Genomic DNA, 12,280 nt, shown 5'->3' on the forward strand with positions numbered 1-12,280 from the left:
CCCCGCATGTGGCTTCCGTCCCTGTGCTCAAACGTTCGCATTTGTGGATCCTGGGATGCGATACGCGCATCGTAGTCCAAGCCTTTTTTTTTGCAGAAGAAGAAGAAGCGCGGGACAAGCATTCATTCATTCAATTCTTCTGGGCCGAGAGTAAGCGCAAAGCGTGCGGACCGCGTCGCGACACGGCTATAGTAACGGGCGGTCTTGCACTTGAGCATGGAAAGAGAGAGGCGGTTGAGTGGGTTCGGCTTGAGCGCTGAGCATCCGGGGGGGGTAATACAGGCCTTTGGACAGTAAAAGCATGGGGCATTTTGCCGTCGGTCCTGCTGGCATAACGTGATATAGGCATAAAGGGCGAGGTCCCATATATCGGCCAGAGGTTCTGTTACTTTGGATGGATAGATAGATAGATAGATAGATTGCTGTTGTGGTGAATAGTCATGTGTTCGCTTGGAGACAGATGGGCTAGACGTGTGGTATGGGGTAACTTGCGACGGTGTGGGACATTGTGCTCATATGAGGAGCGCGGTAGCTATTCAAAAAGGGGGGTGAGAAGCTTTCCAGAGTGCGAATGTTTGAAGGCAGACAGAGGGGTAAGGGATCGGGATTGATTAAGCCAGGAGTTGTACAAGGAAGGCGCAGAGGGCGGATTGATAAACAATGGTCCAAGTCTTCAACTTGCATGTATTTCTTGCACATGTTAGGAGTGTTGCGATAGTACCTTCATCAGGTCAGATGTGACCAAAATTGCCAATATAATCATGCTGCTACCATTCCAACTTTGCTCGCGCCCAAAGATTTGCCTAATCCAAGACGTAAAGCCGGCCCGTTACCCTTTCCAGTGGTCATCCTCAACCGCTTCCTCCTCGCTTCACCGCCTCTCTCCTCGCCTTGTGAAGCCTTCTCGTCCACCCAGGCAATCTTTTCGATACGATAGCTCAAACCATCGTGGTCATTACCCCATGGTCGAGACCTGATACCATGGCTTACGTGCGAGGTGTAATTTTCGAGGGTCGGTAGGATGAGTATTGTCAGATGGAGGTCTTTTCTAGCCGGCGGAAGCAATGGCGAGGAGGGCAGAGTGGTATATTCCGTCTGCTTAGTATCTGTTGTGCCATTGACAGTATTCAATTCAAGCATGGAAACGTCGATAGAGTCGCCCCAGTCACCTCGTATCCAGCCGGCATGGACTGCAGCAGCCAAAGGATCGGTATCATCTGAATATACGTCGGTACCCCAGACAGCGCGGCGGAGGCAGACCTGCTCCCGTTCCTCTTTGGACAGGTAGAACCGGGGAATACGGATTGTCATGGTGCAGTTTTCCTTGCCGTCGCAGCGCGGGATGGTAAAAGGCGAGGATGTGTACATGAGTTTGGAATCGAGAGACACCATTGAAGTGGGGGGTTCAATGGTTGGAGAGTAGAGGATCGAGCCAAGGTGTTGTCTTGGGAGGTTGCGGACCTTGTCGAGTATTTCATCGTTTTTGATAGTCGCGGAGGGCATGCGAGGAGCAGTCTTATGTTGTATAGTGGGCACTTTCGAGTGGTTGTGGTAGTGGATGGTTCCATCAGGATGATGGTGGTGATGGTGGTGATGGTGATGAGAAACTGGGGTTGCTGAGTTGCCGGGATCGCGCATTGTCGAGCCATTTAGTCCGTCTTGGCGGTGATGATGATGGCTGGAAGGGTTAGCTGAATACTCGGAGCTGATCATAGAGAAGACTCACTGATGACCGTGTTCATGATCATGGTGATGGTGATGATGAGCACTTTTCCTCTTGATGCCCCTTGTTCCCGATGGGCCAGTTGTGCTCCGCCCATCGGCGACCTCGATCTCCTTTGAATCATCGTCCTTAACTTTCTTACTGGCTCTCTTACCTATCTTCGAGCCATTACGAGCTCTCGCAAATTCAACCAGCTCACCGCGGCCATTGAAAGGTGGCCTACGCTCAGGTTCTGTACTCGGCTTGGGGCTCGGCGGAGGAAATGGAGTCGATGCGCCGCTGTTCATGCCTGTGCTACTGACTCCAGTCCCAAGACCAGCAAACATCCTTGAGAACTCATTCTTGATGGTCGGATCGGTGGACGGTCCACGCTTCTGGACCTGTGCCCCTTGAACAGCTTGAGGAATGGGCGAGGTACGGCCCAGACGCTTGTTCTCGATCATAGAAAGCATACTTCTATGATTTTGGCCAGCGTCTTCTCCAACCCTGGTTTGGCGGCCAGTTCCATCAGTGCTAGCAGGGCCATCTGTAGCTGGAGTGGAGAGCATAACATTATGTGGATACGCTTGCGATTGTCGCTCATCAACGGTATCCGGAAATCGAGGTCGTGAGGCTGATGGAGAGTAACTCGTGGTTTGCTGATTCAATCTTTGACGCTCTTCACGCAGACGCCGGAGAGAATCCTCTGAATATGGCCCTTTGGGAGTACTTGATTTAGACTGTGTGTCACTGACGAGGCGATTGGCATACGATTCTACTTCCGGCTGAGGAGCGCTGGCGCTTGGTTCTGAGAAGACGGAAGACTGAGTCAAGAAAGGATAATTCAGTCCACTGATGCGCTCGTCCTTGGTACTACCGTGAGTCGCAGATTGAGCTTCCTGTTCCAAGCGTCGTTGTCGCTCGAGCTGCTCTTGCCGACTAAGATAGTCGAAGGACGAGACGCGATCACGATTTGCATATCGCAATGCCTCATCTCTTGCTTTGTTGTCTTCCTCCTGTTTCGCTTGTGCTTGTCTGTGTGCTTCCAACTCTGCCATTGCTCTATCACTCTCGAAGGGTAATATGCTATAGCCATTCGGCTGACTATTTGGCCTGTTTTGAAGTCGCCCCGTGATCGGATTTCTGTTTTGTTGTCTCCACTCTTGCATGATACCGTTTTCGGAAGTGGGGGAGTATTTTGAGGTCGCTGTTGCAGACAGTGGCCCCTGTCTAGCGCCATCTGGTGAAGTCGCTTTGACTGTGGCGTAGGATCGCTGGGGGGTTCCTCCTGAATAGGCGCGAAACGGGCGATTTCCGGGGTCTTGAGAGACGTGGTGTTTGTCTGGGGAGCCTCGATGCAGAAAAACATTGCTGTTGCTTGATCTTGTTGGCGACGGAGTAGGCGCAGCTTGTTGAGCCGAGGAATACGACAATGGGGGAGAAGTGCCGTTCATGAGCGGAGCCACGGCAGGTTCTCGAGTTGACCGTCCAGGATCGGTACCAAGCATGGATGAGATTGACATGCTGCTGCCCGGACGATTTGTAGTGGATAAAGCCGGTAGTTCTCGCCCCCCTGAGAAAGGAGGAGGCGGAGGGGGGACTCGCGACATTGATGCCTGCGCATTGTATTGTGGTGAAGGTGGAAGCATGGGGCGTCCACTGAACGGTGGAGGGGGAGGCGGAGGGGGAGGATTATCGTGTGCTATACAATATGTCATGACGGATCAGCAAACAGGCGATGGAAAACCAGAAATGGTTGACAAAGAAGGAGGTACAAAGATAAAGGGGCCTCGTGCGCGGTCTATCAAGGAACAACTTATGCGCCACGACATGCACTTACCTCCATACATTCTGGGCGAGCTAGTCCGGTGCTCTGGCTGACGAACAGCGTCCCTTTGAGTGGAGGGATCTTGTAGAGACGAAGCGAAGGTTGCTGAAGGCGGTGGAGGGGGCAAGCTCGATCCTGGGTAATCTGGCGTTAGCAAAGCTGTCCCTCGGTATCTTAGAGTTTAGCTCCCGCGCTTTATGCAGCAGGGGCCGGCGCTCGGATCCGAGCTGTGGGGAAAAACAAAACAATGCCATAGCTGTCCAGAACACCATGTCGAGTTCAGACAGATATGTAAAAGAGCATAGAACTTTAGCAGATAGAAAGAATGGAGGCGTACAAGACGTATCTAAGAAAAAGGTCATCGAGATTTCCAACACTATAGATAGAACGCATCCCGCCACAAGGAGAGGCACTGCGGGCGCAAGCTGGAGATATGCCCGTCATGCAGTCCATGCAGCGGGATTAATGAGATCAGAAGCTTGATCCAAGACGCACAGACATCCTAACATCGATAACAAAACGGCGGCACTTTTGATCCCACTGAGCGCAAAGCGGTACTTGAGGAGTAAGAGACATTGGTACCCAGAAATATTAGGGACGCCGACCAGTTCGGCGTTCAGTCTGCAGCAGAGTAGAAAAAGAAATTCAAGCGCATCAGCGTGAGAGAAAAGTTGAGGCTTACCCTCGCTAGCATGATGCCTATATCTATCCGCCCTCCCATCTCCTACCCGTGGCACCCACGACCCACTATGATTATTCTCCTGTGGTCTATCTCGTATCTCCATCGCCATACCCAACGCGTCACGTGGCAAGCCTGCAGCGTACGAGCCGATAGTAAATGGTCCTTGTGACAGCGACTTTGGCGGCTCTGGTCGAGATTCGTCGCGCTCATTTCTGCGCGGAAGGAAGGGATCGTTGTTCAGACTTGGCTGCAGGCGGTGTGCAGGCGCTTGTAGAGTGTAGGGAGGAGGAGGTATGGGAGCTTGTCGTGGATCGCGTGCGCTCGACTGGGACAGAGGTCGAGCGAAAGGATTTTGTAGGTTGTTTCGAGCATCCATCTTTCCCTTTCACAGTTCCAATGGTGGGGGCGGGTTTAATATTGTCGCTTGAGATTTTATTGGGTATGATGTATTTGTAACGATATTCCCAGGAGTGGTTGGCTACAGCATATCTCTCATTCTTCGAGTCAGAAGGAGCAAATTGTGGTGGTGGGTGTGTCGTGTTGTGTTGTGAAGAGGAAGGGGAAAGGAGGTGCAGTACGGTAGGTTGGCAAAGCAGCAATAATGATGATAAGTAAAGTAAAGTAAAGTTAAAGATGTCTAGCTATTCTTATAATTGATTAAAGTACTTTAGGTAATTTTTAAGTTTACTTTTAATTACTTTTAGTCTTCAAGCGCCAAATCGAATGGAGCGTGACGGCTTCCGTAAAGGTTAAAATCTTACCCCTGCTGCATCGTCACTTCCCGCCCAATCCCTGCATATGCAGTTTATGCAGATTATGCACATTCAATTAATTCATTCATTCCATTCCATTCCATTCATCATCTCTTCTCATCAAGTGAATCGCATCAACATTTTCGCGCAAACAAATATTTCCAACCTCTTGCGTGCCAGAGGAAAAGGTGTACGGAAGAGAAGACTTTCGGTCGAGCCGAGCACTGCTCATTCGCAGAATCCTACCTTACCTTACCTATGACGATTAATGGCGCGTGCCCCATGAATCCAGCACCCATCCCCCAGGAGATGGGCGGCTTTACCGAGGACGGTTTCATCCATCAGGAATGGTAACATGTTACCTCTGCCTGGATCCCCAGCATCTTCTTGGGCCATGTACAGAGCCCGACTCGCAGCTATTTTTAGGGGGGCGGAACCCCGAGTCTGTTCAGCATTCTGGCTCTTTGGTAAATCCAGCTCCAACGTTCCCTCAAGGGTAGAAAGGCATATGAAATCTGACATTCGTGCCCTAGGTCTCATCAACAATGTCCTCTATGTCATTATCCTCTCCGCCGCCCTCGATCTCGTCGGTCCGTCGGTACCCAAGGCGGTTGTCCTCCTGTGCGATGTCATACCCTCCTTCCTCATGAAGCTATGCGCGCCCTACTTCATCCACGCAATACCATACCCCATTCGAGTCCTCCTCTTTTCCGTGTTTTCGGCCGTTGGCATGCTTCTGATAGCGCTTACACCACCATACACGGATGGAGGAACCATAACAACAAAGATGGCCGGGGTCGTGCTGGCTTCGATGAGCAGTGGTGGAGGCGAACTGAGCTTCATAAGTCTGACGCACTTCTACGGCCCCTTCAGTCTCGCCTCTTGGGGGAGCGGTACCGGTGGTGCTGGGCTCATTGGTGCTGGGTCATATGCCTTAGCCACCACAACATTGGGCCTAAGTAGCAAGCATACAATCTTTGCGTCGGCCTTTCTCCCGCTCATCATGCTCGTCAGCTTCTTCATTATCCTTCCGAGGGAGCCATTGATCCGGCAAGCAGCCACAGTTTCGAATAGATCGGAACCTTCACATGCCACTGGAGATGAAGACGACGAAGGTTCGGATCCTCGCGAGACTCAGGAAGATGAGGGGTTGCTCCCACAACCGTCAAATTTGACCGGCGCAAACTCGTTTAGAATGTCCAAAAACCAGTCATGGGGAGCAGCATTTCTCCAAAATTTGCGGCGCTCGCGCTCTTTGTTCTTTCCGTAGTACGGTCCCCCTTCCCTTCAACGTTCTGATTCCGTCACTGACATCCCACAGTATGCTGCCGCTCCTCCTGGTCTACATCGCCGAATATACCATAAATCAAGGGGTTGCACCCACCCTTCTATTCCCTCTGAAAGACAGTCCGTTCAGACACTACCGTGCCTTCTATCCAACCTACAACGCTATATACCGTACGTACAGTTCGGAGCTGATTCTTCCTATTCCGTAATGAACTTTGAGTCGCAAGACATGTTTCGGGAGCAAGAAGACCTTTCTACTCCCCAGACCTGTCTTGAAACTCCATTTCCCGCCTCGAATAAACAATGCTGACTCGGAAATCTGCGTAGAATCCGGCGTCTTCATCTCTCGTTCCTCAACCCCTTTCCTTCGCATACACGATCTCTACCTACCATCCCTACTGCAGTGCCTAAACCTAGCGATTTTAATACTGCAAGCATTGTTCGGCTTCATACCCACTGTTTGGATTGTTTTCGCAATCGTGTTCTGGGAGGGTCTGCTTGGTGGCGCGGTTTATGTAAACACGTTTGCTGAGATCAGCGATCGAGTCGCTAAAGACGAGCGGGAGTTCTCGTTAGGTGCAGTCACGGTTAGTGATAGCGGTGGGGTTTGTATCGCGGGCTTCATCGGCATGGCTTTGGAGGTCGGGTTGTGCAGATGGCAGGTTAGCCACGGAAAGGATTGGTGTCAGCAACTTTGACATATGTGAGGGTATTTTGCAATATATACACAATCGAATCTATCCAATCATCATATCGTCATCGTTGAAACCCGTGATCTTCATCGCTCTTTAGGCGCCATTTCTTGCTGTCCTTTCGTTCCCTCCACCTGTTCTTTCGAGCTCAACGCAGCCTCCATCGCCTGCTCTAACTTTGCCAGCCCCTCTTCAATCTCCTCGTCACTGATGATCAGCGGCGGCACAAACCTTAGCGTATTGGTTCCGCAAGTGATGATCAGCAAACCCCTCTCCCTCGCCGCCGTCACAATAGGCGTCGGATCCTGCGTCAGCTGCAAGCCTAGAATCAACCCTCGGCCTCTGACCTCTTTGATAACCTCTGGAAAGCGCTTTCGTAACCTCTCAAACCCCTTCCGGAAAATCTTCTCCTTTTCCATAACGCCCTGCTGCAGCTCTGGCTCTGACAATCTAGAGAAGATATAATGCGCCAACCGACAAGCCAACGGGTTCCCACCGAACGTCGTGCCGTGGTCACCGGTCACCACGCACTCTGCCACTTTCTCCGTGACCATTGTTGCCCCTATTGGGAATCCGTTCCCCAGTGCTTTTGCTGTAGTGAGGATATCAGGATGTGCAGACTCGGGCAGGTTCTGATGTGCCCATAATTGCCCTGTACGCGAGAGACCACATTGGATCTCGTCGTAGATCAGTACGGCGCCTACTTCGTTGCAGCGATCGCGTAGTGCTTGGAGAAACGAGGACGTGGCCACGTTGACCCCGCCTTCGCCTTGGATGGGCTCGACGATTACCCCGCAGGTCTTTTCGGTAACGAGGACTTTGATGCCGGCTTCGTCGTTGTAGGTGCCGTAGACGAAGCCTGGGATCATTGGGCCAAAGGGTTTCTGGTACTTTGGGTTGGGGGTTGCGGACAAGCTACCCATTGTTCGCCCGTGGAAGGAGTTGTTAAAGCTGACGATCTCATGCTGAGAGCCGGAGGGCTGCCGTACCTTTCCCACTTTCCGGGCGAATTTTATAGCAGCTTCATTGGCCTCGGAGCCAGAGTTGCAAATGAAGACTTTGGACGCTTCGGACATGGAGCCCGAAGCGCGTGTCTTTTGAACCATGACTTGGGAGAGGGCACCGGTCCAGGGGTTGTGGTAGAGGTTTGACGTGTGAATGAGCGTCCGTGCTTGCTGTCCGATCAATTTGGCCATCTCGGGATCGCAGTGGCCTAATGCATTAACAGCTATCCCGGCGGTGAAGTCGAGGTACTTTCGGTTCTCAATGTCCCAGAGATAGCAGCCTTCGCCTTTGACCATCATGGGTGGAGGGCGGACGTAGGTCGCTACCATGTATTGGGTATGCTCGCTGACGATTGCGGCAGTTTGGGAATCGCCGGGCGGGTCGGGGTTTGGGAGGGAGGCTTCTTTCTGTACGGTTATCAGCTTGTTAGTTCTCCGTGATCTGTGGAATATGAAGCTCACGGAGTAGTCATGTTTCGTTTCTTCCGCCTGACTCTCAGTCGGGACGGCCATGGCGGAGGCATTGCGTCTCGAGAGAACTGGCTCGTGTATAGAGACCCGAGTGACGCCATTGCAGGCTGCTCCTGTTCTTCGAACGGCCAGACGCAATGCCATGACAGAACGAGGTGCATGAATCAAAATATGGGCGGGGCAAAAGAGAGGATGAAAAAAATGAGTCTGAACGAGGTCATAGGGCTGAGAGGGGATTTGATGTTATCGATAACAGGCGAGCTAGCAGTCTTGGCGCGCTAAGCGTCATTATGCAGAGAATAATTCATCGCCCCTCAAATCTTCTTCCTTGTCTTGCCACAAACCAATTTGTACTTTGTTTTCCTATTCGTACACGACATATTGAAACAAAATCTTGGAACAGAACGCAATGCAGTCTGCTCGTCCACTTGCTTTTCGGTCCCAGCTCACTCGGCGTCTCTTCTCATCCGGCCCCCATCTTCGCGCCGCCGCTCCTTTCGCCTCAGGTCCAGCACCCCCCCGCCTACCCAAAGAGGATCAGGAGCTGTACGAGCAACTACAACGCTCTTCGACGGGAGCATTCAGCACACCGAAGCCAACAGTCGTCATCAATCAATCCCCAGCTGCCACTTCAGATCCTCCCAAACGATCGAGGCCGCAGATAAATCAGTCGCCGCATACCGAACAAGCTGCAGAGCCCTCGACGGAGCAGAAGCTTGAGAACATCAATGCGAAGGTAGAGGCAAGGGGTAATGGGGAAGAGCTGCACCCGGATGTGAGAAGAGGCGTTCTGCCCGAGTTCGAGGGGGAGAGGAATCCAAAAACTGGTGAAACAGGAGGACCGAAGAACGAGCCACTGAGGTGGGGTGGAGGGGTAGATTGGAGTTATAATGGCAGAGTCACAGACTTCTGAGTCAGAACTGTTGTGCCGGTCACGGCGTTTGGCATCATGGTTCTATAGGTTCAGCGAGTTTACTGAGCAGAGAGTCGCGTTGGGCATACGGGAGCGTTTGTTTGGCAAAGCTTTTGTTCTACGATCATCAGCTTTGATATAGTACCTCACGCCGTTCAGCAGGCCAAAGCCTGAAAAACGTTTCACAGTGTTAGCTTCGGTATCATAACTGTATCAGTGCGATTTGCCATAGAATGAACCGTCAATGGCTCGTCGTAGAAAAGTGGCGAAAACTGATGGTGCATTTGCGGACGGATAAATTTTGATATGAGTCATTCTTACTCGGATTCAACAATCAACAACGAATTGCTCCCATTTTACCGTTGCTCATAGATTCTGCATTTCCTACCCAACGCCATGGAGCACATCAAAGAGGTATTCGCGCAATGCAAGAGGGAAAAGCGCTCCGCACTGGTCACATACGTGACCGCAGGTTATCCCACTGCAGATGAAACGGTAGACATACTACTGGGAATGGAGGCAGGCGGCGCTGGTAGGTACCAGCACGCAGGAAGGATGACCAACTGCTAAGCCTACTGCAGACCTCATCGAACTCGGTCTCCCTTTCACAGACCCAATTGCAGATGGTCCTACAATACAAAAGTCAAATACTCAGGCATTGAAGAATGGCATTACGGTCGAGTCGACGCTGGAGACAGTACGGAAAGCGAGAAGAAAGGGTTTACGGGCACCGGTTTTGTTCATGGGCTATTACAATCCTTTACTGAGCTATGGAGAGGAGCGATTACTGAAGGATGCGAAAGAGGCCGGGGTCAATGGCTTTATCGTGGTCGACTTGCCACCAGAGGAGGCTGTCAGGTTTAGGAACTTCTGCACCGAGGGAGGGTGAGTCCTGAGTTCCATTGCTTGAAACAGGGCCGTACTCATATGGGTGACTTTTAGTCTATCATACATACCGCTCATTGCACCAGCAACCTCGGAAGAGCGCATGAAGCTACTATGCAAGATTGCAGACTCCTTCATATACGTCGTCTCACGGATGGGTGTGACTGGTGCAACAGGCAAACTTAGCACAGGCATTGAAGAGCTTGTTGATCGTGTTCACAGATACTCGAATAATGTACCAGCGGCCGTTGGATTCGGTGTCAGCACAAGACAGCACTTCCTGGACGTGGGAGCAGTAGCTGAGGGTGTGGTTATAGGGAGTCAGATTGTTACGACATTAGCCAATGCTCCTGCCGGGCAGGGTGCTCAAAAGGTGGAGGAATACTGTTCTGAGATCACTGGTCGAAAAGTCGGGAAGCATACGGTTACGAATGGAGTCAAAAGGACAATGGAGAAGGAAAAACCATACGCCAATGGAAACCAGAAGATGGAAAATGGCCACGGGGACAACGAGGAGCCAGTACATGTAGACGAGGTTATCAAGCCAGGACAAAACGGTAGCGGACCCGGCTTGGCAACCCAACTCGAAGCCCTCAACACAGATGGCGGCGATAATGCAGCGATACCATCACGATTTGGCGAGTTTGGTGGCCAGTATGTGCCCGAGTCGCTGATGGACTGCCTAGCGGAACTCGAGGAAGGCTTCAACAAAGCCAGAGATGACCCTAAATTCTGGGAAGAATATCGCTCATACTATCCATACATTGGCCGACCTGGCCAGCTCCACCTCGCCGAGAGACTGACAGCCCATGCGGGCGGTGCAAATATCTGGCTCAAACGAGAAGATCTGAACCATACTGGAAGTCACAAGATCAATAACGCACTAGGCCAGATCCTGGTTGCCAAAAGACTCGGCAAGACCGAAATCATTGCGGAGACAGGAGCTGGTCAACATGGAGTTGCGACGGCAACTGTATGTGCTAAGTTCGGCATGAAATGCACCATCTTTATGGGTGCAGAAGATGTCCGCAGGCAGGCACTGAATGTGTTTCGCATAAAATTACTCGGCGCCAAGGTCGTGGCGGTCGAAGCTGGGGCCATGACGCTCCGCGATGCAGTCAATGAAGCAATGCGAGCGTGGGTTGTCGATCTATCAACGACTCACTACATCATCGGCTCGGCCATTGGACCTCACCCTTTCCCTACCATCGTCCGCACGTTCCAATCGGTCATCGGTGACGAGACAAAAGAACAGATGCAGAAACTGAAAGGGAAGCTTCCAGACGCCGTTGTCGCATGTGTAGGCGGTGGAAGTAATGCAGCGGGCATGTTCTACCCCTTCGCAAATGACCAGAGTGTCAAGCTTCTCGGCGTCGAAGCCGGAGGAGACGGGCTGGACACGGAGAGGCATAGCGCTACCTTGACGGGAGGCAGCAAGGGTGTCTTACATGGCGTGCGAACCTACGTCCTACAAAACAAACACGGCCAAATCTCAGAGACCCATTCCGTCTCCGCTGGCCTCGACTACCCCGGCGTCGGTCCCGAATTGAGTTCCTGGAAAGACAACGAACGGGCGAAATTCATCGCCGCTACTGACGCCGAGGCTTTTGTAGGATTCAAACTCTTGTCGGAGCTTGAAGGCATCATCCCGGCTCTGGAAACCGCACATGCGATCTGGGGTGGTGTGCAATTGGCGAAGGAGATGGGCAAGGGGAAGGATATCGTGATTTGTTTGAGTGGGAGGGGCGATAAGGACGTGCAGAGTGTGGCGGATGAATTGCCGAAGATTGGGCCCGTCATTGGCTGGGATTTGAGATGTAAGTGTTTCTCTTCTCCCCTCCTCCCAACGTCGCTCGTGGGATCCTGGAGCATGGCTAACGTGTGCCAGTTTGAGCGTGAGTGGCCGTCCTTGTGACCGTAGGGGTTAGTGACTGCATCGTTTCACCTTCACAAAAAAGCAGAGCGAGGGCGACGGCGATATGGGACGCCTTTTTCATCTTAGACAAAATAGAACAGCGCTACAGTCCAACCATGACACACATTCCCAACATCTTCTGCACCTTA

The 12,280-nt window shown here is 51.9% G+C and overlaps 5 protein-coding genes across 5 annotated transcripts; 3 read left to right on the forward strand and 2 right to left on the reverse strand.

Annotated features, from left to right (window-relative positions):
• Nucleotides 1-759: 759 nt before the first annotated feature.
• HO173_001459 (uncharacterized protein) lies at nucleotides 760-4,588 on the reverse strand (the record flags this gene model as incomplete). The annotated part of the gene is made up of 4 exons (XM_037303398.1): nucleotides 760-1,678; nucleotides 1,727-3,404; nucleotides 3,543-3,665; nucleotides 4,213-4,588. The coding sequence occupies 4 exons, from the start codon at nucleotides 4,586-4,588 to the stop codon at nucleotides 760-762; spliced, it is 3,096 nt and encodes a 1,031-aa protein (XP_037170045.1).
• Nucleotides 4,589-5,319: 731 nt separating this feature from the next.
• On the forward strand, nucleotides 5,320-6,949 carry HO173_001460 (uncharacterized protein; the record flags this gene model as incomplete). The annotated part of the gene is made up of 4 exons (XM_037303399.1): nucleotides 5,320-5,431; nucleotides 5,498-6,233; nucleotides 6,286-6,422; nucleotides 6,579-6,949. The coding sequence occupies 4 exons, from the start codon at nucleotides 5,320-5,322 to the stop codon at nucleotides 6,947-6,949; spliced, it is 1,356 nt and encodes a 451-aa protein (XP_037170046.1).
• An 80-nt stretch (nucleotides 6,950-7,029) lies between these two features.
• Nucleotides 7,030-8,460, reverse strand: HO173_001461 (uncharacterized protein; the record flags this gene model as incomplete). The annotated part of the gene is made up of 2 exons (XM_037303400.1): nucleotides 7,030-8,355; nucleotides 8,410-8,460. 2 exons carry the CDS (start codon nucleotides 8,458-8,460, stop codon nucleotides 7,030-7,032), a joined length of 1,377 nt encoding a protein of 458 aa, XP_037170047.1.
• Nucleotides 8,461-8,827: 367 nt separating this feature from the next.
• HO173_001462 (uncharacterized protein) lies at nucleotides 8,828-9,331 on the forward strand (the record flags this gene model as incomplete). The annotated part of the gene is made up of 1 exon (XM_037303401.1): nucleotides 8,828-9,331. The coding sequence occupies one exon, from the start codon at nucleotides 8,828-8,830 to the stop codon at nucleotides 9,329-9,331; it is 504 nt and encodes a 167-aa protein (XP_037170048.1).
• Nucleotides 9,332-9,727: 396 nt separating this feature from the next.
• Nucleotides 9,728-12,131, forward strand: HO173_001463 (uncharacterized protein; the record flags this gene model as incomplete). The annotated part of the gene is made up of 3 exons (XM_037303402.1): nucleotides 9,728-9,863; nucleotides 9,913-10,216; nucleotides 10,274-12,131. The coding sequence occupies 3 exons, from the start codon at nucleotides 9,728-9,730 to the stop codon at nucleotides 12,129-12,131; spliced, it is 2,298 nt and encodes a 765-aa protein (XP_037170049.1).
• Nucleotides 12,132-12,280: the final 149 nt, after the last annotated feature.

The sequence above is a fragment of the Letharia columbiana genome (genome assembly GCF_014066305.1).
Source record: "Letharia columbiana isolate WasteWater2 chromosome Unknown Sc0000002_s0, whole genome shotgun sequence".
NCBI lineage: Eukaryota > Fungi > Ascomycota > Lecanoromycetes > Lecanorales > Parmeliaceae > Letharia > Letharia columbiana.